This window comes from Monodelphis domestica, chromosome 3 (genome assembly GCF_027887165.1).
Source record: "Monodelphis domestica isolate mMonDom1 chromosome 3, mMonDom1.pri, whole genome shotgun sequence".
In the NCBI taxonomy this organism is placed as follows: Eukaryota; Metazoa; Chordata; class Mammalia; order Didelphimorphia; family Didelphidae; genus Monodelphis; species Monodelphis domestica.
The window spans coordinates 45,847,172-45,874,595 of NC_077229.1; the positions used below are offsets into that span (position 1 = coordinate 45,847,172).

General features: G+C 44.5%; 1 protein-coding gene across 4 annotated transcripts in view; it reads left to right on the forward strand.

Annotated features, from left to right (window-relative positions):
- The window catches only part of TMEM120B (transmembrane protein 120B), a 49,471-nt gene that overhangs the window by 17,112 nt on the left and 4,935 nt on the right, over positions 1-27,424 (forward strand). For 2 of the 4 annotated variants that reach the window (XM_007489872.3, XM_001373667.5), the window contains exons 2-9: positions 5,412-5,530; positions 8,764-8,880; positions 13,023-13,082; positions 16,492-16,587; positions 19,853-19,942; positions 25,038-25,103; positions 26,282-26,343; positions 27,234-27,326. In XM_007489872.3, coding sequence (XP_007489934.1) covers positions 5,412-5,530; positions 8,764-8,880; positions 13,023-13,082; positions 16,492-16,587; positions 19,853-19,942; positions 25,038-25,103; positions 26,282-26,343; positions 27,234-27,326 — 703 coding nt within the window. The remainder of the gene's footprint in view (positions 1-5,411; positions 5,531-8,763; positions 8,881-13,022; positions 13,083-16,491; positions 16,588-19,852; positions 19,943-25,037; positions 25,104-26,281; positions 26,344-27,233; positions 27,327-27,424) is intronic. The other 2 variants (XM_007489871.3, XM_056821796.1) reach the window with 2 other exon arrangements.

Genomic DNA, 27,424 nt, shown 5'->3' on the forward strand with positions numbered 1-27,424 from the left:
ATGATTAATGATATGGTGTATCCTGTGCCAAGTGGTGGCAATGCTCAGTGCTTGCAGGAGTAGTCTGTCAGGACAGAGTGAGCACTGAGTCCTTTCCCAGCTGTCCCTGATAGTTTCTTTAACAAGCTGCTTCTCTGGTGATATCTGCATCTTGGGGATTAGAAACATCCTCACCTAGGGCTGTTTTGATTCCCCCAATGCCTTAGACCCAGCTAGAGGCAGTGAGAAGAAGCAAGGCAGAGAGGGCTCCCTCTGAGGTATCAGAACTGGGTTTGCCTCTTACTACCCGGGTGACCTGGGACAAGGCAGCTTTTGTTTCTCTTCTGAAAAACTGAGGCGGGAAGAGATTTTAAAAAAAAAGGGAAAAAAACCTTTTTGTACAAAAATATTTATTGCAAATAATTTGTTAGCAAAGAATTGGAAATTGAGGGGTTGTCCATCCTTGGGGAATGGCCGAACATTTGATATATGATAGTTATGGAATCCTATTGTGCTATAAGACATGACAAGGCAGGAGAATTTCAGAAAAATCTGGAAAGACTTATATGAACTGATACAGAGTGAAGGGAGCAGAACCAGAAGGACACTGTACACAGTGGCAGCACTATTTCTTGATGAACAACTGTGAATGACCTAGTTACTCTCAGCAGTGCAGTGATCCAAAACAATCCCAGAGACTCAGGATGAAAAATGCCATCTGCTCTCAGAGAAAGAACTGGAGTCTGAATGCAGACTGAGACATTCTGTGTGTCATTTTTTATCATCTCTTTTTCATCGAGATCTATTCCACAAAATGACTAGTATAGAAGAATGTTTTACATGAAAGAGGAAAAAGAAAATTTAGGGTGGGAGGATAAAGGGAGCTGGGTTGGGCTAGATAACTTCTGAGGTCCCCTCCTAGCTTGAAATTCTTCAATCTCTGATCTTCTTCCCCAGCAAAACACATTTCCCTACAGATTTGTCCATCACAATTCTTAAGATTAAAAAAACAAACCCCTTTACTTTCTGTCTTAGAATCAATACTATGTATTGATTCCAAGAAAGAAGAGAATGATAAGGGCTGGCAGTGGGGGTTAAGTGACTTGCACAGGGTCACAGAGCTAGGAAGTGTCCGAGGTCATATCTGAGCCACCTAGCTGCCCCCTCCATTAGTTCTAATGTAACTACTTCACTGCTTAGGTTCTGGGCTTGATTTCATGGTCCATATAGCCAGAATATAGCCATATAGCCTGATATGACATCTCTGTCAGGAAGAATTGTAGTCAGGTTTTGCCTCTGATACAACATTCTGTGACGCTGTGAGATTCTTGGCAAATCTCATGTCACCTTTTGGCATCTGACCTCAGGCAGTTCAGGCTATAAATTGAAGAACAGCTGTCAGTCTGCTTTGATCAGGCCCTTTCTCAAATGAAATAGCAAGGCAACGTGGGCCCGTGGTTAGGAAGACCTGAATTTATTTATTGAATTTTAACATTTTTCCAGTTACATGTAAAAATAACTTTTAACTTTCTTTTTTTCTCCCCCCAGTTTTGAGTTACAAATTCTGTCATTGAGAAGGCATGCAATTTGATAAAGGTTGGATATGTGTAGTCATGCAAACATTTCCAAGTTAGGAAGACCTGAACTTAAACCCAGCTTCAGGGACTTACTATGTGACTTTGAGCAAGTCACTATACCTATGTCTGCCTCTGTTTCTTATCTATAAAATGGGAAATAGCACTTACCTCCCAGGGTGGCTGTGAAAATCAAATGAGATAATGTTTGTAAAGTACTCTTCAGATCTTAAATTGTTATCTAAATGATACTATTACTACTATTTTACCTCTTGGCGTCCCAGGTAGTTAATTGTTTAAGACTCTAAATAGTTGACAGTCTGCTTTAAAGGGAGCATAAGGGGGTATTCATTCCCTAAGCTAATGAGAATAACAAGTTCAGACCAAAAACAATCTTTCATCATCCATCCTGCTAGTCCCTTGTCTCCCGATGTCTTGCCCCTCTGCACCCTGGACCAATTCAGCCTAATAAATGGAACCACCTTAGTTACGTTAAGTGAAAGCTTTTGGAGGGTGGCTTTAGTGTTAGGCACAGGGACTGGCCAGTTAGTAGGAGGTGGTAGTGGTGTTCTGTCACCCACTCTTTGTGACTCCCTATGGACCATTGTTATCCATGGAGGTTTTCTTGGCACAGATACTGGAGTGGTTTGCCATTTTCTTTTTTAGTGGATCCATGGATCCTTTTGTCAGGCAATCAGAGGTTGAGACTTGTCCATGGTCACAGCTTGTAAGGGTCTGAATTCTGGATTTGAACTCAGGTCTTCCTGACTCCAAGCCCAGGTCTCTGTCTACCGAGCCATTTAACTGCCCCTCCATAATTGATGAATGACAGATAAACAACTGTGGTCTGAAGGTCTCTACACTGCTCTCTGGGGGAGACCCAAAGTTTAGATAAAACTTCTCTGTCCTCATGAAACTTTGTCTACACCAGTAGTTCTCACTCAGACTTCTTGTCTTTTTAAAAAACCAGTTACTTTCTGTCCTAGAATCAATACTAAGTATCAGTCCCAAGGTAGAAGAGTAGTAAGGACTAGGCAAGTGGGGTTAAGTGACTTGCTCAGAGTCACATAATAACTAGGAAGTATCTGGGGCCAGATTTGAACCCAGTTCTCCGGACACAAGACCTGGCACTCAATCCACTGAGCCATCTGGCTGCCCCAATGTCTTCTTTTTAATGTCAAATATTAAGAACCTCCTCAGCACCCTACACAAGATAGATTATTGTATCCTCTCCCTGAGAAAGTACAGGATGATAAAAGAAGCTACTTTGAATCCAGTCCTACTTGGAAGAAATTTTGTATCTTTTTAAAAAAACTCTTACCTTCTGTCTTGGAATCACTACTGTGTATTGGTTCCAAGGCAAAAGATCGGCAAGGGCTAGGCAGTGGGGGTTAAAGGACTTGTCCAGGGTCACATAGCTGGGAAGTGTCTGAGGTGAGATTTGAATTCAGGACCTCCTGTCTCTGGGCCTGGCTCTCAACCCACTGAGCCACCCAGCTGTCCCCTTCTTAATAATCACCTCTGCAGATATTTCTAAAGAAGTATGTGTGTTGGATATTTATTTGGCTACAGGAAGTAGGGCCATGCATGAACTTGTATGCCCCATGTTGACTGTGCACAATGAACCTTGACTGATGTAGGATTTATTCTCTAAACCTATTTTAGGTATGAAGTTTGCTTTTTAGCAGCATGGCCACTTTTGGGTAACCTTCAGATAGTCTCCTCTCCTTTTTAATACCAATAGAAAATAAAGGAAAGCCATCTGATAGAATGCTGCTGCCATGAGGTGTCACTATTTGCACCCACAGCAGCCCCCTCCTCTCTTCTGGAAAAAAGATGACATTTAGTCATTTTCAGTTGTATCCACTTTCATGATCCCAATTTTGGGATTTTCTTAGCAAAGACACTGGAGTGATTTACCACTTCCTTTTCCAGCTCATTTTACAGATGAGGAAACTGAGGCAAGCAGGGTGAAGTGATTTGACCTGGGTCACACAACTAGGAAGTGTCTTAAGGCCAGATTTGAACACAGAACCTCCCATCTCTGAGTCTGGCTTTCTATCCACTGGCCTACTTAGCTTCTCCCCTAAGACAGATTTTTTTGAGGTGACTGATGTGTTGATTTGGCCTGACTGTTCATTTGGTGCAAAGTGGGAGGTCTGAAGTGAGTGAGAATGACAAATACAAACACACACACATACATAATCTACATACATATATAATCCCCATCAATAAAACAAAAAAATGTACAGCAAATTAAGAGTTCGAAAAGGGAGGATGCAAACAAGGCAATTTTGTTACTAGTGTGTTAAACTTAATATACACTGTTAAGAACAAATTGTATGTAACAAGAATTTGTGATTTCATGTATAATCCTTTGTCCTCTTTGTATCAAGGAGTTAAATTTATAATAGAAAATAAATCCATTACCTCCCCCCAAAAAAGGAGGCACCTTAAGAAGCCATCTGGTATAACCGTATAATTTTCCAGATGAAGAAACAGATTTAGCCCCTAGGGGTGGTATGTCCCAACGTCACACAGGTAATAATGTTAATAATAGACAGCATTCATATGATCTTTTATTTTGTTTCTTAAACCTTAGAACCAATACTATGTAGCAGTTCCAAGGTAGAAAAGTGATAAGGGCTAGGCAATTGGGGGTAAGCTAGGAAGTATCTCGGATCAGATTTGAACCCAGGACCTCCTGTCTCCAGACCTGGCTCTCTATCCATTGAGCTGCCTGACTGCCCCTCTATGATGCTTTATAGTTTGTAAAACATTTTACAGTATGTTTTCTCTCTTGAAATCTCTTACAGAAATCCCAAGAGATAGATTCTTTATATCTCCATTTTACAGATAAGGAAACTGAGGTTGATAAAAAGTTCTGTGACTTGTGAAAGATCATACCACCCTAATAGGTTTCTGAGAGGATTGGAACTTTGGTTTTCCTGACTCCAAGTCACGATCCATAAATCCATGGCACCACCTAGCTTCTCCTTGTGGCAGAGGAGGGATTTGAACCCAGGTTCTCTTGACTCCAAATACAATATTCTTTCTGATGTTCCTCTAAATTCCTTAAATTTGCAATTTTTAACTGGCAATCATATTCCATTACATTCATATAATTGTTTAGCCATTCCCTAGTTCTTTGCTACCACAAGAAGTCCTGCTGTAAATATTTCAGCACACATGGAGTCTTACTTTATGTCTTTGACCTCTTTAGAGTATATGCAAAGCAGAGGACTCACTGAACAAAAATTATGAATAATTTATATTATTATAAATAATTCCACATTATTTCCCAAAAATGACTGGCCCATTTCACAGTTCCACTGCCAGTGTATTAGTGGGCCCACTTTCCTATAGCCCCAATGGCCTTCCTTACTGATTTAATGGGTTTGTTCAGTTGTTTTAATCAAGTCTTTCTCTTATGAGTGAGATAGACTTACTGAGAGCCAGGGGTAGAGATGGTTTTGGGTTCAAATCTGGCCTCAGATACTTTCTAGCTGGGTGACCCTGGGCAAGTCACTTAACCCCCATTGCCCAGCCCTTACCACTCTTCTGCCTTGAAGCCAATACACAGTATTAATTCTATAAGATGGAAGGTAAGGGTTAAAAAAAAAGTGATAGGCTATTTTTTCATAGTTGTTGATGGATTACATTTATTTTGAAATTTTGAAAGTGGTCCACATTCCTTGGTGTATTGTTACTCTATTCTACGACATTCTTGGTTGTCCTCGTAACATGGTTTCCTCCATCAGGCAGGACATGGCCCACCAGAATTTCTACAGGTTTTCAGATATTGCCTTTGTTTGTTAGTCTTGTCTCACAAAGCCCCTCTCACTCTCATCTTTCTAGGATACCCACAAAGTGTATAGGCAAAAGCTAGAAGAGCTGACCACACTCCAGACAACCTGTAATAGTTCAATCAAAAAACAGAAGAAACGGCTGAATGAACTCCAAAATAGTCTTCAGAGGTGAGGGAAGGCTAAGCTGCTTGCCCATGGCCTCCAGACTGGTGGACAGGGCAGGGAGGGGGACATGGCTGCATTTCTAACTCTTTGGGTAGTTTATCTCTGTCTTTTCCCATGTCTTAGTAACACTCCATTGCTAAGTAAGTCAGATTTTTATTTTCACCTGTGGTCCTACTGTCCTTCCCTTTCTTTTTCTTTTCCATCCCTCTCTCTTTTTTGTCCCTCCTCCCCTCTCTCCATTCTTTCTTTTCTTCCTTTCTCTCCATTCCTTTCTTCCTTTCTTTACTTCTGGTTCTTTCCTTCCTTCCTTCCTTCCTTCCTTCCTTCCTTCCTTCCTTCCTTCCTTCCTTCCTTCCTTCCTTCCTTCCTCCCTTCCTCCCTTCCTCCCTCCCTCTCCCCCTTCTTCCTTCCTCCCTTCCTTCCTTCCTTCCTCCCTCCCTCTCTCCCTCCCTCCCTCCCTCCCTTTCTTCCTCTTTTCCTGCTTGTGGAACACTTAGGAGAGGCAGTGTTGTACAGAGTGGATATAGAATTGCTTTCATAGCCAGAAAGCTCCCAGGCTTAAGACCTGTAGCTCTGACAAATTGGCTGTGTGACTTAAGGCAAGTCTTTTGACCTCTCAGTGCTCTTCCAGGCATTTCTCTTAAGACTGAAATACTTACCTGCATTGGTAGGAATTTGTTTTCTTCCCTGGGAATTCCCTATGTGAATGAAATGACATGTTCAATCCTTGGCCCTACTGAAAACTGAGAATTGAATGTTAAAATAAATTCCTAAATTTGTTTAGTGGCTATTTGCAGTTAAATTAATTTCTTCTTTTTTTAAAACCCTCACCTTCCATTTTAGAATCAATAAAATGTATTGGTTCCAAGGCAGAAGAGCAGTAAGGGCTATGCATTGGGGGTTAAGTGATTTGCCCAGGATCACACAGCTAGGAAGTGTTTGGATCCTGATTCGAACCCAGGACCTTGGATCTCTAGTCCAGGCTTTTAATCCATTAAGCCACCTAGCTGCCCCCAGTTAAATTAATTTCAGCTAATAAAATAACTTACCAACTCTTGTTTCCTTTCCAAGAAACAGTGTAGTATAATAGAAAGAGGGTTGGCCCTAGGTGTAGGCAGTCAGGACTTGACTTGGGGCTTCATTCCTTTCTGAGTTATTTCCCTAATTCTCTTGCCCTTTGGGTCTCAGATTTCTCATCTGTAAAATGGGGTATGATTATACCTACATCGATGATGTCACAGAAGCAAAATATGTTAATGGATGGCAGTCATTAAATATTTATTAAGTGCCTACTAAGTGCCAGACACTGTCCTAAGACCTGGGATACAGAAAGAGAGAAAAGACAGTTCCTCTCAAGGAGCTCACAGTCTAATGGATCAGACGATTCTTGGTCTAGGGTTTAAGTGGACCTTTGGAGGCCATCAAATGTAGTACCTTCATTTTAAGGATGGGGAATCTGAGGCATATAGAGATGAAGTTAGTTAATTATCTAAGATCACATAGGTAATAAATAGAGGTATGATTTGAACTCAGGTCCTCAGTCTCTTATACCTAGTTTGCTTTCCGCTCTACTGAACTGCTTCCTGTGGTACTTTGGAAAGCACTGAGTACTATTTAAAAGCCAGCTGCACTGTTGTTATTCCAAGTAGGCAAACATTTATTTAATGCTTATTGTATTATGCCAATCACTGTGCTAGGCCTAGTGGGACTCTGGCCTTGTCCTCAGAGAGCACCCAGACCTGTGCAGTTATGACACATGGCACAGATAATTATTAGCACAAGCTAATATTTTGGAGCAACCAGTTTCTTGGGCCCATTGTAAAGGGATCCACACATTTATATTCCAACTGGTTTGAGAGTTCCAACTCTCCTGGGAGTAAAGTGGTTGGGGGGGACACGACTGTGGTGTTTTTTATGAAAGATCTTTATTCAGAGTTGGAGGACTTGGGTTGTAATCTCAGATCTGCAGTTTACCGTCTCTGTGACCAGAGCAGGTGCCTTCAGTTCTCTGGGTCTCATTTTTCTCATCTATGAAATGAGGGCATTTTTCTAGACGGACCTCTAAAGCTCCTTCCAGTTCCAAATCTATGATCCTGTGATCTTTAAAAAGTTGTTTCCCAGTGTTTAACAGGCTGAAGACCTAGTTATAAGATTCTAGATCCTCAATTTATAAGCAGATGACCTTTGGTTACAAGAGGGAATTCTATCAAGGGAGTAGGGATATGTCTTAGTGGCACCTCTTCCCCTTGTTGGTAAAAGAACCAAAAGCTCCTATCCTGTAATGCAAGCATAGGCTTTATCTTTGTACATGACAACATATGGTTTGTGAATGCATTGCTCTGCATTCATTAATTCCTGAAACATTCATTCAGTGCCTCATAGTCTAATGCAAGGTAGAGGTTATACTTCTAGCCCTTTCAGGAGGAGGTGGGTGTGCCCTCTGAGCTGTTTTTCCAGTTGGGGGGAAGAGTTTTTGCTAATGAAGGACACGTAAGACCATATGTTATTATAGAGCTTTGACTTCTCAAGTACTTACCCTCTTGTTAATCTACATGGCATTTCCACCAGGAGTCCAGGGGCAGGTTTGATTGTAAGTGGAATATAAAATCTCCAAGGGCATTATTAAGGGTAGGTGATCAACACTGACATCCTGTTCTTCCTGAACCAGGATGTCATCTTTGCCAAAAACGGGAGCCATTGGAGCCTTCTAGGCCTGGCCAGGTCCTAAATCAGCTCATCCCACCTATAGGTCCCTGAAAATCTTAAATAGGTTTAGTGGAGGTGTATTTTTACACAAAATTTCCTCTGGCTTTTATCACCAATGCCCATCATATAGGAGATGCTTAATAAATTCTTGTTGATTGGATTGTCTCTATTATGCAGAAGGGGAAACAGAGACTGGAGGAAGGATCATAGATGTAGAATTGGATGGGAGTTCTGAGGCCATCTAGTCCAATTCTTTCATTTTACATATGAGGAAACTGAGGCTCATGTTGATGAAATGACTTTCCTAAGGCCATGCAGGTGTCAGAGGTAGGATTTGAACTCAGGTCCTCTGATTCCAGAGTGAGTACTTTTTACATTCTATCACATGGTTAAAGAAGCTTGACAGCAGGCTGAAAGTGTGGGGGATGGTGGAGAGATGTCTTTGCATGCCCAGACCTGGGAGTGTCTAGACATGCTGGCAGCTAGCTGAGCTACACCCCCACCCCTTTCCATTTTCATCCCAACAACAGGTGTAAGCTGAGTGCCAACAGCGGAGAGACCAATCTCATTCAGCAGATGAGCGCAAGCATCAAGGAACGGCACAATGTCTTCTTTAACATGGAGGCTTACCTGCCCAAGGAAAACGGGTAGGGGAGAATGGGCAGGTGGGGAGGTTCTGGGTCCACAGGTGCAAGGGTGGGAGACTCTGTTTGCTTACCGAGGCTTGACTGGCCCCAATGCTGCCAGGAGAGATGGCGCACAGTTGAGGCCCCAGGCAGATTGCTATCTCTGTCTTCTCAGAACTGTCTGGAGCAGAAAGTTTGTGAGGTCACATGCAGAGCCAGGAAAAAGAGCCTTTCTTGGTCTGGCTCCAGGCCAATCACGAATTTTGCCAGTGAGAAACTTGATGGTCCAGCTAAACTCGCCTTCTTCCTGCCCCCCACGTATACACCTTGAGGCTGAGATCAGATCCCCTCTTTCTGCTAGAGTCCTTTCTTAGTCTTCACCCACTGCTAATACCTTCCCTGTGAGATTACCTCCTGTTTGTACCCTGTATATCTTAGATGTGCCTAATTATTCCCAGTGCTTAGCCCTGTGCCTGGCACATGGTAATTGCTTAAAAAATGCTTGTTGACTCGACTGATGGTCTCTGAGTCTTCCCTAGAGCTTTCCCCTTATGCCTGGAATTCCCTCCCTCCCTCCTCAACCACTGGGGGGTTGAACATATGTGTCCACAAACCATATGCTGTCATTTCCACAGCCAAAGCCTATGCTTGCAGTATCAAGGTAGGACCTTTTAGTTCTTTTCCTCAGCAGTGGGGAAAGGGTTGCCTTAAGACGTCCGTACTCTGACCTGGCACCTTCAAATCTCACTCAAGTGACCCCTCCTTCAAGAAGCCCTTCCTGGTTCTTCTCCCTCCTCCCTGGAGTCATTGTGTGTTGATTTGGCATGTGTCCTATATTTAGGTATCCTTGAGAACAGGGACTGTCATTTTGTTTTGGATCTCTGGTGCCTAGTATAATCTCTTGTACAAAGTAGGCTCTTCTAAATACTTAATGATTAATTGGTTGAAAAGGGGCTGCTCCCTTGAAGTAGGTGTAGCAATGGAATATAAAGGGCTTTATATGCCAAATTGAGAAGTTTGTATCTGAGGTAAGAGGGGGCCACTAGGTTCTTGGATCAAGGAAATAATACAGTTAGCCTTGCACTTTAGGAAGGTATCATTAAGCAGCACCCAGAGTTAGAAAGGGTAGGTGGTCAACACTTGACATCCTGTTCCTCTTGAACCAAGATGTCTGTCATCTTTGCCATAAAAGGAGACATTGGTGCCTCCTTGGGCTGGCCAGGTCAGCTCATCCCACCTTTATTTCCCTTCTAAAATAAATTAGTGACGGTATATGTTTCCATGATTTTTTTTAAACCCTTACCTTCTGCCTCAGAATCAATACTGCATATTGGTTCCAAAACAGAAGAGCTGTAAGAGCTGTACAATGGGGATTAAGTGACTTTCTCAGGGTCACACAGCTGGGAAGTTTCTGAGGCCAGATTTGAACCTAGGACCTCTCCCACCTCTAGACCTGGCTTTCAGTCAACCAAGCTGCCCCTCGTTTCCATGAATTCTAGTGTCAATAATAAACACTTAATGACTCTAAGAAACTGGGAGGCCAATGGCTTGAGTCTCAGACCCTGGCTCCATAATAACCAGCTTGTGACCTTGGGAAATTTCACTCTCTGGACCTCAGTGTCCCCATTTGGAAAATGAAGGAGTTGGACTAGATGATCTTTAAGTTCTAACCCAGCATTGACATTCCCTGTTCTAAGTCCCCTCCCAGCCCTGACATCCCCCATCCTAAGGTCCTTCCTAGCTCTTTTATTTAATCTGAGTCTGAAAAATACAGTTTCCATCTCTAAATTTTCCCATTAGTCTTGCACACATGTCCAGGAGACTTTATGCACTCAGTGTTTTTGTGGGTGTTTTACATAATAATGTTCCAGCTTTCTTCAGCAGTGTCTGTGTGACCATGTGTCTATACAGCTAAAGAAACACTTATTAAGTACCTGCTGTGTGCCTGCCAGGTCTTGAGAATACAAAGGCTCTGAATAAATAGCCCAGGCCTTCCAGGAGGGACAGGATTCATACCTGGGGCCCCTTCTCATTCAGCTGGATGGGTGAGAAGGGTACACGTCATTGAGCAGAGATTGTCTAGACCATCCTGAGATAGCTCGGGGTGTGGAGGTTGGTTGTTGGAGAGCCTTGCTGGATGGAGGGGTGATGAGGGAAGGTATTCCAGGAGAGTCTTAGGTTTTAGAGCTGGAGGTATCTTGGATCTCATCTAGTCCAATTTCCTCATTTTACAGATGAGAAAGCCAAAGGCCCCAAGAGGCTTAAGTGACTTCCTCATGGTCACACAGCCAGTAAGTAGAAATCAGGAATGGAACACAGGCCCTCTCTACCACACTGTCTTCCGGTAGGGTTAGACCCTTGGATAAGCTGAAAGAGACCTCAGGGACCCTCTTGTCCAGTTTCACTTTCTTGTCATTTAGTCATTCTTGCTCATGCCTGACTTATCGTGGCCCCATTTGGGATTTTCTTGGCAGAGAAACTGGAAAGGTTTCCTATTTCCTTTTCTATCTCATTTGAAAAATGAGGAAACTGAGGCACACAGGGTAAAGTGACTTGCCCAAGGTCACATAGCAAGGAAGTGGCTGAAGCCATATTTGAACTCTGGTCTTTCTGACTTCAGGCCCAATGCTTTGTCCACTATGTCACTAGAGGTTTGAAGGGGAAAAGAAGATGGTAGAGGGTGGTTTAATTCACATGGGAACCAAATTGCGATCATGAGCAGCTCTGAGGGAAATTGGACCATTTGGGTTGCATCATCCTGTACTCTTCCCCCATTCTCCTTTCCTCCAATATTCTTTTTATCCAATTTTTCATTTGGGTTTCCTGTAATCACCCTGTGAGGTGGTATTAATTAGCCGTGTTTTACAGATCAGGAAACAGAGTCCCAAGAAGGTGGAATCCTTTGCCTCTGCTCCAATCATAGAGCAGGAGCAGAATTGGAACCTGATGCCCCATCTAACACCATTCTTTGTGTTCCTTCAGTTTCCTCTTTCTCTGTATGATTCAGCTCTTTGAGCCAGACTTTCCATGTTTTATCCCTCTCTTTTCCTCTTCTCTCCATCCTGCTCCAGGAGGAATGAGTTGGTTCATTTCTTCAAACATTTTATCAAGGGCTTATCCTCTGCCAGGCTTAACGGTGACACCACCAGCCTTGGAGTCAGGAAGATTCAAGTTCAGTTCTTCCCTCAGACGCGCCTGAGCATGTCAACTTACATCTGTGCTCCAGGGAGCTCTTAAGACTGAAAGTCTAGGCAAGATGTCAGTCTACTTTGGTCAAAGGATTCATGTCAGGAATTGGGAGAAGTCATAGATTCAGACCAAAGAAATCCAGGCACTGGAGATTCAAAGCTGAAAATGAAATGCTTCTGCTCTCCAGGAGCTTCTAGGCTACTTTCGGGACAAAACATTCACTCATTCATCCATTCTGTTAGTGTTTGAGCTGTAGAGAGGGCAAATGAGTTGTCCATAGCCACACAGCGCCTTGGTGTAGGGGATAGAAAATTGACCGCAGAGTTAGGGAGACCTGTGTTCAAATCCTATCTCCACCTTATACCTGCTGTGTGGCCCTGGGAAAATCACCTAACCATATGCAATAAACCACTTTAAGTATATGCCAGTCAGCTTTGGGAGAGGGACTTTCTCACCTTTAGTGAAGAAATTATATATATGATCAAAAACAAGGTGGTAGTTAGGTAGCTAGGTGGCTTCATGGACAGAGAACCAGGCCTGGAGATGGGAGATCTTAGGTTCAAATCTGACTGGAAACACTGTGTGACCCTGGGCAAGTCACTTAACCCCTATTGCCTAGCCCTTACTGCTCTTCTGCCTTAGAACCAATACTTAGTATTGATCCTAGTAGAGAAGGTAAGGGTTTTTAAAAAAACACCTGGGTGCTGTTTTGGGCAAAGAAGGACAAAAATGAAAGCATCCCTGCCTTCATGGAATTTACATTTTATTTATTGGAAAAAGGAAAATCTCACATACACACACACAAATAGGTACAGAGTAATATAAAGTAATTTCAAAATTATACTCTGAAATATTTCAGTAATGACTTAAATGAGGCAGGGGGAGTCCAGAAAAGTCTCGTGGGGGGTGGGACACCCACCTGAGTTGTACCTTCAGAGGAGCCTCACTGATGATCCACTCTGCTTCCCTTTCAGGCTGTACCTCAGTCTGGTCCTGGGCAATGTCAACGTCACCCTCCTCAGTAACCAGGCCAAGTGAGTATGACCAAGAGCTTCTTAAGCTTTTCTTGGGGCTGTGGAACCTTTGGGCAGTCTGGCAGAGCCTGTGGAACCCTTCTTAGGATATTGTGTTTAGATATATTCTAGATCTATTTATATAAGAGACATTATATGGGGGGGGGGAAGGGAGTGGGACAGAGAAGAGATAGAGAGGGATAAAGGGGGAATGAGAGAGGGAGAGGAGGGAAAAGGGTGGAGAGAGAGGGAGAAAGGGAGAGGGAGGGAGAAAGGGAGTGGGACAGAGAAGAGATAGAGAGGGATAAAGGGGGAGAGACAGAGAAAAGGGGGAGAGAGGTGGGGGGGAATGAGAGAGGGAGAGGAAGGAAAAGGGTGGAGAGAGAGGGAGAAAGGGAGAGGGAGGGAGAAAAGAAGGAGGGAGAAAGGGAGTGGGACAGAGAAGAGATAGAGAGGGATAAAGGGGGAGAGACAGAGAAAAGGGGGAGAGAGGTGGGGGAATGAGAGAGAGAGAGGAGGGAAAAGGGGGAAGGGAGAGGGAAGGAGAAAAGAAGGAGGGAGAAAGGGAGTGGGACAGAGAAGAGAGAGAGAGGGATAAAGGGGGAGAGACAGAGAAAAGGGGGAGAGAGAGGTGGGGGAATGAGAGAGGGAGAGGAGGGAAAAGGGGGCAGAGAGAGGGAGGGAGAAAAGGAGGGAGAGAAACAGAGGGAGAAAGGGAATGGGATAGAAAAGAGATAGAGAGGGATGAAAGGGGAGAGACAGAGAGAGATTGAGATTTTAGATACAGTACATAATATTCAAAAGGAAAACAATTAGGATCAGCTAGGTAGCATAGTGGATAAAGCACCAGGCCTGGAGTCAGGGGGACTTGGCTTCAAATCTGTCCTCAGATACTTCCTACGTTTGTGAGTCTGGGCAAGTCCCTTATTCCTGGCTGCTTAGCCCTTTCTACTCTTCTGTCTCAGTACTACTATAAGATAATGGAAGGGTTTAAAAAATTAATAATCTGGCCTCAGCCATTTTCTAGTTGTGTGGCCCTGGCCAAGTCATTTAAACCCTAGCTAATGTCTAGCTTTTCCGTTCTTGTCTTAGAATGGATACTAAAACCAAAGGTAAGGAAGAGTTAAAAAAAATAAAGAAAAATGCATTTGGCCATCCCAGGATCAAAGTTTTGCTAGGATCAGGGCCTTCCCCCATGAGTCCCAGGAGACAGAGAGGTGCCTTGAATAGAGTGGATGCCCCAAGCCCTTGTATATGATAGTTAGTCCCTTACAGACAGACAGACAGACAGACAGACAGCAGATAGACTGTGTGTGCAAAGACCAGAAAGGCAGAATGCTGAGTTTTGTGGAAACTGGACTTTGGCATTTGTGCTGAAAAGAGAGAGAGAGAGACTGGGTTTGTAGACCCTTGTCCTCATGTGTTCCAGGCCTTTCGCTAGTAGGTTGAGTGGTGGAGTGTGTAATCCTGTCTCTTCTTCTCCTTGTGAATTCCTGTTATTTAATGTCAAACTTTAATCTGGGGACAAGGGTTGGAGTGTACTTCTCCCCTCCCCCTTGTGCCCCCCCTTCTCCCCCTCAAATCCCAGGATATTCTGTTCCAGGTATAAGGTTTGAGCTAACGAGAGACCCTGGTGATTGCCCCAGCTTTTCTAGCTGTCTACTGCAAGAGGTCTTAGCCTTATCGTGCTTAGGCTCAGGGCAGAACCAGGAACCACTGAGGGGGTGTGTGTGTGCATTGTAGTGAGCCAGATTTGGCATTAGATTTTTGCCTGATGCTCCCAAAGTGGAACAGGCTGCCTTTGAGAGATGGCGGCTTTCCCCTCACCCTGGGGGTCTTTGGAGGACCTCTTAAATAAAGTTTTATTGATGTTTATTTGTTTTTACAACAGAGTCACTTCCCAAAATTAATCAGTGGACTCCAGAGGGACTTTTCTCCCTCCCTCCCTCTCCCTTTCTCCCTCTCTCTCCACCCTTTTCCCTCCTCTCCCTCTCTCATTCCCCCCCCACTTCTCTCTCCCCCCCCCATATAATGTCTCTTATAAATAGATCTAGAATATATCTAAACACAATATCCTAAGAAGGGTTCCACAGGCTCTGCCAGTGGACTGGACAGGACAAATTTAGAGCTGGAAGGGACCTTTGAGGACATCGAGTCTAGCCCCTTTGTTTATAGAGGAAGAAACTGAAGCTTAAACTTGTCAGCTGAATAGAGACTACTAGTGTGGAGCCCACCTGGAGCCAGAAATCTTTCAAATCTAGCCTCAGAGATTTACTAGCTGTGTGATCCTGAGCAAGTCACTTAATGATCTGTCTACCTCACTTTCCTCATCTGTGAAGTGGGGACAATAATAGCACCTCTCTCTTAGGGTTAATAATCTTTCTACCTCAACTTTTTCAACTATGAAGTGGGGACAATAATAGCACTTACCTCTTAGGGTTAGTAATCTGTACCTCAATTTCCTCAGCTATGAAACTGGGACAATAATAGCACCTACCTCTCAGGATTGTTGTGAGGATGAAATGAGCTAATAAAACATTTAGCACCATGCATGGCACAGAGTATTTGCTGTATTATTCCCTTCTCTCTCCCGTTGTCCAAGGTGGAAGAGAAAGAAGGTATTTGAGGTAGAATTTGAATCCAGGTCTTCCTGGTTTCCAGTTGGATGTCCCAACCATTATGGCCTGCTTATACTGCATTATGTAAAAGTTAAATTTAGTCTCTACTGATAAAAAGTATTTTTTATGTATAAAAATATACTGATAAAAAGTATTTTTAAAAAGTAATTTCATGAGGCTTATTAAAGATTATTAGAAATCAAGGATACAAAATAATAAACCACGTGCCATGGCTGATTTAGCCAAATTCAGACATAACCCCACACACACACACACACTTAGTTTACTCACTACATCCTTGCAATCTCTGAGTACAGGACGAGAGCTCTTAAGAGGCAGAGAGCCCTTTAAATAATAAATTGTGATCTCGTCCAGGTGGAGACTCAGGTGAGATTATAGGGAATTCTGGGAAGTACCAAGGACTTCTGGGGATTGAAGTCTGGGGTTCAAATCTCCATTTTTACAATTAGCAGTATGTGCCACACTGGTAGCCCCCCATCTCCCCCACCTCCTTCTCCAAAAGGAGGTGGATGAATTTTATGGCTCACTCCTTGTTGGAGATGTTCTCCAAGGAAGTCTCATTTGGGCACAGACTGACCAGATGGCTTCTGAGGTCCTGTGCTACAGCTAAGGAGGGAGGCCCAGAGAAAGACCCCCCCCCCCCCCCCCCCCCCCAGCTCATAAGGGCTAGACCCCAAGCTTGTCTCTAGGAGGAGAGGGGAGAGGCTGGATGGGACTTAGGGATGAGCACTGCCATGTTGGAAGTTCTAATCCTGGCTGCGTTTGGGTTGGGGACTGGGCTCTTCTTGCAGGTTTGCTTACAAGGATGAGTATGAGAAGTTCAAGCTTTATTTGACCATCATCTTCCTATTCGGGGCCATAGCCTGTAGATTTTTCCTTAACTACAGGTAAGAAGCCTGGGACCCTGGGGGGTGGGGGTGGAGTAAATGGGAAGAGGGGAAGAAGACTGTTGGAAGGTCAGGGACGCCAGAGCTGGTCAGGGCTGCCTTTCAGCAGTCCCTTTATAGACCGGAGAAGGCAATATCAGGTGAATTTTGAATCTGGGGCTGGTGGTTCTTCTTGTCCAGTGAGAGTATGGTCTAGGACAGGGATGGAAGGGGTAGAGACGGGGCTCTCCTAGGGTAGAGGGGTGGGATGTATGGGCCTGAGTCCTAGTTGTCCATCCTGATTTAATTCCCCAAATAATTATTTATCTCCAAACTTGAGACTATCTCCACTCCAAGGTTTGGAGGCTATATGGATTCTTCGAGGGCTCAAAGATTTGGAAAATCCAGGAAGGGGGGCAGCTGAGTGGCACAGCGAGAAAGAGCCAGACATGGAGTCAGGAGGACTTGAGTTCAAATGTGGCTTTAGTCACTTCTTCATTGTTTGACCCTGGGCAAGTCACTTAATAATCTCCCTCAGTTTCCTTATCTGGGAAATGGCTACAGTAATAGCACCTGCCTCTCAGGGTTGTTGTGAGAATGAAATGAGATAGTAAAGCATTTAGCACAGTGCTAGTGATTGCCCTTTTGTCCTAGAGTTGTTAATAGAACAGAAAGTTAGGTTTTGGGAGAGAAAAAAAAAAGAATTCTTGATCAAGACTTCTTCCAGCAAAGAGACTAGAAGAGGAAAAATCCATCCTGCCATTTCTAATGTCTTGTTCAGGGACACAACACCTCTTTTGTCTGGTACACAGTAGTCCCTTTATAAATGCATTCTCAGGGGGGCAGCTAGGTAGCTCAGTGGATTGAGAGCCAGGCCTAGAGATGGGAGGTCCTAGGTTCAAATGTGTCCTCAGACCCTTCCCAGCTGTGTGACCCTGGGCAAGTCACTTGACCCCCATTGTCTAGCCCTTATCCACTCTTCTACCTTGGAACCAATACACAGTATTGATTCCAAGATGGAAGGTAAGGGCTTCTAAATAAACAAATATACAAACAAACAAACAAATAATAAATGCTTTCCCAATTGGATGACATGGCCATGTTGCCATATCTGCATCGAATTTCCCACTCATGGTTCCCTCACCTCCTGCTTCTTCAGTCAAAGGAGGCAGTGAGTGACCCCTTGTTGGAGATGGCTGGAGTAGGGATGCCTGTTCAGATCCAGGGGATTCACGGATGGACTGACGATCTCTGCTTAGTGGGAATCCTTCCACTGATACCTATCTCAACCCTCTACCAGGCTTTTTCCATCCTGTGGTTCTCTGGGACCTCCCATAAACCTTTCACAGAAAACCTCTCCCATATGGTGGTGTAGGATTTTTCTTTAAGTTCTCTTAATATTCCCTGGCTACCAGTGCAGGCTGCTAACAGATGGGCACATGGTGGAGGTACCAAACAGTTACCAAGCTTGTATTAGTCCCCTGCTGTGTGCCAGACACTTTGAGACAGCCCAGCCTTCAAGATGCCTCTGTTCTAAGAGAGGAGGGATGCTCAGAGAAGGAGAGAACAAAATCCATAGAGAAACACAGAGAGGAAAATAACCTTAGATAGAAAAGTCCTATTTCCAGTAGAACATGAGAACAGGGCAGAAAGTCTGAAGACAAAGGCTGTCACGGGTGCCTTTTTCTCCCTCTCTTTAGACTCTACTTTCCCAGAATTCCTGAACTATGTTGATAGATGTGGTTAAAATTAGATTTTTTTTTCCTAAACCACATCTTTGGGGATGGGGAAGGGAGGACAACAGTTAGGATCCCTGGGAAGTATATTGGGGAGAGTGGGTAACCCACTGGCAGTGAATAGAGTTGGCTATGAGGTCTCAACTCTCTGGGGGGCATGCTGAGAACTCAGACCATCCAATGCCACAGGGCATCTGCCATTCTAGGAGTTTCCTGGCTCACAGACAGTTTGAATATTCAAACAGAGACTTTTGCCACCCCCACCCCCTAACCCAGCCGTTAACCTGCTTTCCCTGTGGCAGAAAGGGAGCTGAGGACCCTCAGAGGTCATCTGATCTATAAATTGAAGCTCAGAGGAAAAGTCAATCAATCAATCAGGCAACATCGATTAAGCACCTATACTATGTACTAGAGGCAGCTAGGTGGTGCAGTGGATCTAGAGTGTGTGCTTACGAGCTTTAGGACCCTGGGCAAGTCACTTTACCCTTTTTGCCACCTGATTCCTCACCTGTCAAATGAGCTGGAGGAGGACATAGCAAATCACTCCACTATCTTTCATAAGAAGACCCCAAATAGGGTTGTGGAGGCTCAAGACTAGACTGAAAGATAATAAACAGAATCCCAGCCTGCAAGGCACTTTTATTCTAACTGAGAAAGACAAATGGGTAAGTGCTAGAAGGGATCAGGGAGTGGATACAGAATGTTGGACTTGCGGTCAAGCTAACATGAGTTTGAATCCTGTCTTAGGATACTAGCTGTGGGCAGCAAGTCACCTCACTTCTTTTAGACCCAGTTTCCCTATCTGTAAAATAAGAATAATAACTCTCAACCTCCTAGAGTTTTTGTGACATTCAATTAAGACAGAAGAAAAAAGAAGAGATGCCAAACAGAGGGTAGTAAAACTCCCAATTGCAGTCCCAAATAGATGAAAATATAATTGGGAAAAGCTTAACAAAATCAATAAAAATACCATCCAACGTCATGTGGACTTATGGTTTTCTAAGACAATACGTGACAGCAGGGATGTTTCTATTTGAACACTTGCAGTCCTTAAATAATAGTTATATGATGATGGGGATGTCTAATATAGTGGGGAGGCCAGACAGGTGGGAAGAGTGAAGGGTTTGGATGAGATGATCCCTGAGATTCATTCCATCACTAAGCCTGGGCCTCAGTTTCCCTATATGTAAAATTGAGGTGGCCTTTGAGGTGACTTTTATTCTAAGTCACTTCCCCTTTCCAGAAGCGCTGTAGTTTCTCAGTGTTTCTCCATCAGTAAAAACAGTAAAATGAAGGAATTAGGCTAGGTGTTCTCTGAGGGACCCTCTCCATCCTTGATCTGGGATCTTGGGACACATCAGACCTTTGGTAGAAGTAGTGTCCACCTTCTCAGCTGAGTGGACCTCATTGCTGGTGGCTCATTGGCTCCCCCTAGTGGGGAGAGGGAGACTTCAAGTCTCAATGTACCCTTCAAGGTTTCCCTCCCTGCCGCCATATTGTCCTCCAGTTGGGGCGCCTTCTCCTAATAACCCCTCTTCTCTCTGCCCTAGAGTAACCGATGAAGTGTTCAACTTTATGCTGGTCTGGTACTACTGCACGCTCACCATTCGGGAAAGCATTCTCATCAGCAATGGCTCCAGGTACCAAAGGCTGCCGAGGGCTTTGGGAGAAGGACAGAATCCCAAGGGAAAAGGGATGGAGGAAAGTGGAATCCTGATGGAATCCTAGGACCCCAGGAGCTCAGAGGCCAGGAAGGCCAATCTCTTTATCTTTCAGATAAGGAAATTTGAGACCCTGGGAGGTTAAGTGACTTACCCATGGTCATACAGCTAGTAAATATCTGACTTGGAGAGAAGTGTTCCATTCCTTCTTGTGTGGGTGTGGGGTGGCTATTCATTATCAGTGGGTAAGTTGGCGACAATGAATGGATTTTGATATTTGTGATGGAATCCAGACATTTGGGGAAGAAGCTAAAGCAGCCTTGGGAGCTTTGGATTTAGAGGCTAAAGAACCTTTATGACCTTGGATGGTCAATCTGTAAACATGGACTTGGTGCCAGGTGCTGTGTTAGGCATTGAAAACCCAAAGCCAAAAAACCCAACCCCAAACCCAGGTCCTGCTGCCCTGGAGGTGAAGAAGGATGCAATATTTAAACCCAAATAACATTAGTGTAATTGGAGGAGGGATGGAGCACCACCATCCGGCAAGCAACCAACAGACATTTATTAAATAGGTGTCATGTGCCAGGCACCGTGCCAAACACTGGGAATACAAATATAGTCCTTTGCCCTCAGGGAGCTGGAAAAGGAAGGGATGACCTTAGCTGGCCTCTGGGCCCCTTCCAGCTCCGAGTCCTTTAGTGGAGTGTCGAATACCTCCTTTCTGGATTTCAGGTACTTGTACCTGTTTGCTCGCCTCCTCCCAACTTGGAGAGTCTCTTATTGGAGAAATCCGATGACCTAATTTTGTATCCTTGTTCATTGTTTTCTTTTAATTAATTGGTCTTATCTGATTAATATGTATTTTAATATATTAATATTTCTAATATCTAAAACTCTTGTCTCCCTCTATATTTGGGGTCTAGTACCAAAGTTGAGGAAGGTGACTAGTCCCGACTTGTTGGGCAATAGGCATACATCGCTTGATAAATCAATATGCCTAGAAGCTTGAAGCTTAGTTTCTTTAGGCATTTTTTTCTTTTCACTCTATGCAGTTTTGCCTTTAAGGAAGCTAGGGAGTTCCATGGATAGAGTTGGGAAGACCTGAGTTCAGATTCTGTTTGCACATTTACCTCTGTCTGCCTCAGTTTTCTTCCTTTGTAAAATGGGGATTAAATGGGGATTAAAGCACCTCTCCCCCAGGGTGAAATGAGGTGACATAGTGCAGCACGTTGGAAAAATTAAAGCACTCTGTAAATACTAGCTGTTGTTATCTCTGGCTCCTTTCAGCACCAGACCATGAGTCTGACTTCGAAGGGGTCTCTGTGCTCTGTGAGTCTGTCTAGGTCTGAATGTGGAGAGGAGGGGAAGGAGGCTGAGTCTTTGGCTTCGGCTTGTGGCTTGCCTTAGTCACTGAGACAGTGGCATGATATCGTGTTGAGGTCTCCAACCTCTCATCTGAAGACTCCTTAGGAAGCTTAGAGCACAAATTTTTCATTGGCAGTTCAGTCATTTCAGAACTACACTTCATGGCTCCATTTGGGGTTTACTTGGCAGAGATACTGGAATGGTTTGCCATTTCCTTCTCTAGCTGATTTGACAGCTGAGGAAACTGAGGCAGAGTTAAGTGACTTGCCCAGGGACACGTAACCAGTTTGCCATTTTCCTCTCCAGTTCATTTGACAGGTGAGGAAACTGAGGCAATCAGGGAGAAGTGACTTGTCCAGGGTCACACAGCCAGTTTGCCATTTCCTTTTCCAATTCATTTGACAGATGAGGAAATTGAGGCAGTTAAGTGACTTGCCCAGAGATACAGTCATAGGAAAAGGAGGCACACCAGGTGAAGTGACTTGCCCTGGCTCACACAGCTAGTGTACCATTTCCTTCTCCAAATTATTTGACAGATGAGGAAGCCGAGACAGACTGGGTGAAGGGACTCATCCAAGGTCACACAGACAGTTTGCCATTTCCTTCTCCAGCTCATTTGACAGATGAGGAAACTGAAGCAAACAGAGTGAAGTAACTTGCTCAAGATCATAGAGTTAATACATGTCTGAACTCAGGTCTTCTTGATTCCAAGCCCAGCACTCTCTGAACTGTGGGGTCCCTGTGCTGCCTGTAGAGTGAATTCAGCCACCCTTCTCATTTTATGTATTTGTTTTGATGTAATTTATCCAAGAGTCAGAACTCCTTTCCTGGATACATATTATCTGCTTTTTAGCCGTAGTGGGCTTCCTGGGCTCCTTTGAGGGCAAGTGAGTTGCCATGGCCCATTATATCCATTCCATGTCAGAGGCAAGATTTGAACTCAGCATTTTCTGAATTATAAGGGCAGCTCTCTCTCCGTGACCCCAATAATGTCATTTTCAAATATCTGTAGATGCTATTGTGGAGTCACTTTTTGTCATCAGATGCTAATAGGACATTTGGGCAGTTAGGTAGTATAATGGATAGAACTCTAGACCCAGAGTTGGGAAGACCCAACTTCACATCTAGTCTCAGCTACTTCTTGGCTATGTGACCCTGGACAAGTCATTTGACCCTGTTTGCCTCGGTTTCCTCATCTATAAAATGAGTTGCAGAAGGAAGTGACAAACACTCTAGTATCTTTGCCAAGAAAATCCCAAATGGGGTCACAGAGCTTTGGACACACTGAACAACCACCACCTGGCTTATCCTGGACTATTGCAAGAACCTCTGAGCTGGTCTTGAAGCTTCTAAGCACTGTGATTCTTATTCTACTATCTGTACAGCTGCCAAATTGATATTTCTAAAACATCATGTTACTCTTCTACTCTAAAATAAAATTACTTTGTAATATTATTGTTACACCCGTACCTTCTGGTTTTGGATCCATTCTAAGAAGGGCAAGGGGTAAGTGACTTGCCTAGATGCCCAGCTGGGAAATGTCTGAAGCCAGAGTTGAACCTCGGATCTCCTGACTCCAGGTCTAGGGAGTTTTAAGTGAACCACACCTAATAAGTTATATATACATCTGGGATTTGAACCCAGGTCCTCTTACCCTATAGCCAGGGCTCTTACTGTTCAAATACCTTGGAGAGAACAGTTGGAGATCTGCACCGGTAGAAGGAATTTCCTTCTGTGGGAACTTTTTAAACTAATGAAAATGTACAAGTCCAAACTGAAAAAAGTCTAGAATCTAAATATATCCCTGAGAACATGGTATTTATTCAGCCCACAGAGGTCGGTTGCTTATTTGTGAATTCCCGTCTGAATTCAGGGGCCCCCTGAAATCACTCCCTGTCCCTCTGGAGGCAGGAGAGTTACCACTGGGACTTATCTCAGGAGGTGATGAGGAAAAGAACCCAGAAAAATAAAATGAAAATGGAAAAAAAAATAAATTAAAATAAAAAAAGGAAAAGAACCCAGAAAAAGAAAATTAAAATAAAAAAGGAAAAGGATTCAGGAAAATAAAATTAAAAAAGGAAAAGAGCCCTGAAAATAAAATAAAGATGAAAAGAACCCAGAAAAATAAAATTAAAAATAAAAGAGGTAAAGGAAAAGAACCCAGAAAAATAAAATTAAAATTAAAAAAGGAAAAGAACCCAGAAAAAATAAAATTAAAACTAAAAAAAGGAAAAGGAAAAGAAACCAGGAAAATAAAATTAAAATTAAAAAAGGAAAAAGACCCAGAAAAATAAAATGAAAAAGGAGGAGGGGAGAGAACCCAGGCTAGAATCAGAGAGCCAAGATTGTTAGAACCAGAAGGACCATGAATAAGGCTAAAAATGTTAAAAATGAGGAAACATGTCCGAGGGACTTAAGAGAAAGATGTTCTCCACATTGTGAGAACTGCCTGAGTAGAAATTCAGAAGAAAAAAAGGATTTATTACTTGTTTATTGGGGTATAAGATTTGGGTTTTGCTTTTAAAAGAATATTCTATTACAGAAATGAACAATTTGGAAATAGGATTTGAGTGATAATATATGTATAACCCAGTGGAATTGCTTGTCAGGTTTGAGTGTGAAGGAGGGAGACAACATGAATCATGGGGGAAAAAAATAAAAAAATAAAACACAATCAAGAGAAATGACTTGCTCTGCTAGAGTTGGTCCTGGAGTCAGGAAGACCTGAATTCAAACCCAGGCTTAGATATTTACTAGCTGTGTGTTTTCATTTGATCCCCCAAACCACTTTGGTAGATTTCCCATTTTACAGATGAGAAAACTGAGGCAGCTATCTATTAAGTGACTTGCCCAGGGTTACACAGCTTGCAAGTATCTGGCCATATTTGAACTTGAGTCTTTTTGGCTCAGTACTTCATCTACTCCCTATTGTTCTCCAACTGGACCTAGTCAGTGCTGCTTCCCCAAGTCTATTCCATAGATGTTGTCCTTGTCCTCCAGAAACTCATGTTATGCTTGTGGAAACACACTTCACATTCCTGAAGCTATTGGGGAGAAGCAGACTTGAGGAGGAGGAGGGGGATCTGGATGATTTAACCTTTAGCCCACTAACACTGCAGATTTTTCTGTACTTGGAAGGGCTTCAGGGAAAAGGTGCCTCCTTTAGCTCATGATTATCTAGGAAAAGAAGGGCTGCCTGAGGGCCATGAGGCCCTTTGGGAGCCCAGAAGGTGCCTCAGGAGGGTAGGAATGTCTCCAAGGCTCACTTGAGGGACTTTGGAGCCAGGCAAGCCCTCGGGGTCTGACCCCCTCCTCTTACAGATGACAGAGCTGCTTGCCTAGATGGGGCAGTGACTTCAAGGGCACACGGGCAGGCAGCAAGTGGGAGAGCCTCCAGAAGGCTCAAGGGCTTCTTGATGAGCTGAGATTGGAATAGAGGAAGATAAAGTAGTTCCGTGCCCTTTCTTGCATCCCCAAGAGGACCCGTGTGTGTGCAGGTGTAGCTCTGCGCCCTTGCTCCTTTCTGTGGTTACGGGGCTAAGATCCATATCCTCACCCGGAGAGCCCTCCTTGTCAGCATCTCCTCCTGTTTAGTAAAAGCTCCTAAAGCCCTTCTGATCTCATCAGAGGTGTGACATGAAGGGAGGTGTGTCCTCTTTCTCCTTGTTCTCCCCCAACCCAAGCTCCTTTTTTTCTCTTTCTTTCCAAGAATCAAAGGCTGGTGGGTGTCTCACCATTACGTCTCCACCTTTCTGAGTGGGATAATGCTGACCTGGTGAGTTCTCTCCCCTCCGCAGGCAGGGCAGAGGCGGGCTGGAGGACGGTTTAAGCCAAACTTCAGATACAGGATCTGCTTGGTAAACAGTATTGGGCCTGAGTTGGGCTGGATCCAGACAGGAGGGCTACTGAGGACACAGCCCCAAGATGACTCCTTGGCTGGGAAGCAAAGGAGCCTGGCTGTTCCCAGGGTCAGGAGCCCAGGTGGATAGTCTTGACCACCATTGGGTTTCTCAGGGAATGAAGGTTTCATGTTGGCCCTGCATCACCAGATGTGGGTAGAACTGGAGAATGGGACATGAGAGAATGGAATGGGGGAAGAGAATGATGAGAGGGAGAGGGAGGGAGAGAATGAGAAGGGAAAGAGAGGGGGAGGGAGGGGGGAGAAAGAGGGAGAGGGAGAACTGGAGAATGGAGAGAGAGGGAAGGGAGCTTCCCTTCCTGGGGGAAGAGAGAGGAGGGAAGGGAGAGAGGGAAGGAGGGAGAGGGGGGGGGGAGAGGGAGAGAAGGAAGGAGAAGGGAAGAGAGAGGGAGGGAGGGGAGGAAAAGGGAAAGGGAGAGCCAGAGAACAGAGAGAGGGAAGGGAGGAAGGATGGGGTGGAGAGAGAAGGAAGGAGAGGAGAAGAGAGAGAGGGAAGGAGAAGGGAGAGCTGCAGAATGGAGAGAAGAGAGGGAAGGGAGGAAGGATGGGGGAAGAGAGAAGGAGGGAGGAAGAGGAGAGGAAGGAAGAGAGAATGGAGAGAAAGAAGAGAGGAGGGCTGGAGAGAAACACAGAACAATGAGGAAGAGCAGGGAAGACAAGGACAGAATGAGAAGGGAGAGATAATAGAGAATAAAGGGTTTGGGGACAGGAGGAGAGAAAGGAAGGAAGGAAGGAAGGAAGGAAGGAAGGAAGGAAGGAAGAGAAAAGACAAGACCACAGGATGGAGGGCTTCACCATGGAGCCTCAGGAGGTTAGGAGGAAGTGATTGTACTGCAATGGGCTAAGATCTGGCCCTGTACCATTAGGTAGTCAGTGAGTTGGGATGTTCTGCTTTTCCATGAGCTCAGGGTTGGAGGGTTCTTTCCCTTTTGCTGTGGGTGTTTGGCTCAGGAGTGCCATGAGTGTGTGATGGGCATGTTGACATTTCTGATGGGACAATCTTTCATTTTTTTTTTCCACTTCCCCCCCTCCAGGCCAGATGGACTCATCTATCAAAAGTTTCGCAGTCAGTTCTTAGCATTTTCCATCTTTCAGAGTGAGTGTCTCTTTCCTTCTCCTTTGTCCCATAGTAGGGGCCCCCTCTTAGCAACAGAGGAGGACTCTGCTCTCAGCTGCCATCTGTATGTCAGGGAAAGGGATATGAGTGCCAAGGGAATGGGGTCAGAATAGACCCAGATGCCTGGGATGAAGGTTCAGGGGAGAAGCCGCTTCATTTTCTTCCATATCAGCCTCTCACTTGATCCCCCAATATCATGAGGTGGGCCTGGAGCCCCAGGATTGAACCATTGCATTCATTCTGTGCCCTGACCAGAAGGCTTTCTCTCCAGTGTCCAAGTCCCTTCTAGGGTTTGGTCTTTTTTAAACCCTTCCCTTCCATCTTAGAATCAATACTGTGTATTGGTCCCAAGGCAGAAGAGCTGTAAGGGCTAGGCAATGGGGGTCAAGTGACTTGCCCAGGGTAACACAGCTGGGATGTGTCTGAGGCCAGTTTTGAACCCAGGATCTCCCATCTCTAGGCCTGGCTCTCAATCCACCAAACTACCCAGCTGCCCCCCTTTCTAGGATTTTGGATAAATGCACAGAAAACAGCTGTCTAACCTTGTGACGTTAGACAGCTACCTTGGGAGTGTGGTAGCGTTGAGGTGATCCCCTCCCAGCATCCCACTCTTAGAGTGATTTGGACTTGGAGGAGGTAGCAGGGAGAAAGAATGCTAACTGAAGTCAGAAGTTTGGGGTTCAAATCCCACCTCTGATGGTTAATACCTGGGTGACCTTGGGCAAGTCACTAAGCTTCTCTGAGCCTCCCTTTTCTTATCTGCAAAATGAGATAGTAGGACTAGATGGCCGCTGAGGTCCCTTCCAGCTTTCGATCTGGGAGCTGGCATTCCCAGCAGCTCCAGGTCCCAATGCTGTGTTCCTCTGCAGGCTGTGTCCAGTTCCTACAATACTACTATCAGAGTGGATGCCTCTACAGACTCCGAGCTCTAGGAGAACGGAATCATTTGGACCTCACAGTGGGTGAGTACCCCCAGCTTCTCTGCACTACCCCCTCCCCCCTCCCCCCTCCCAAGGGCAGATCTTTTTTTGTTGTTGTTTTTTAATCTTTTGTGTCCTGG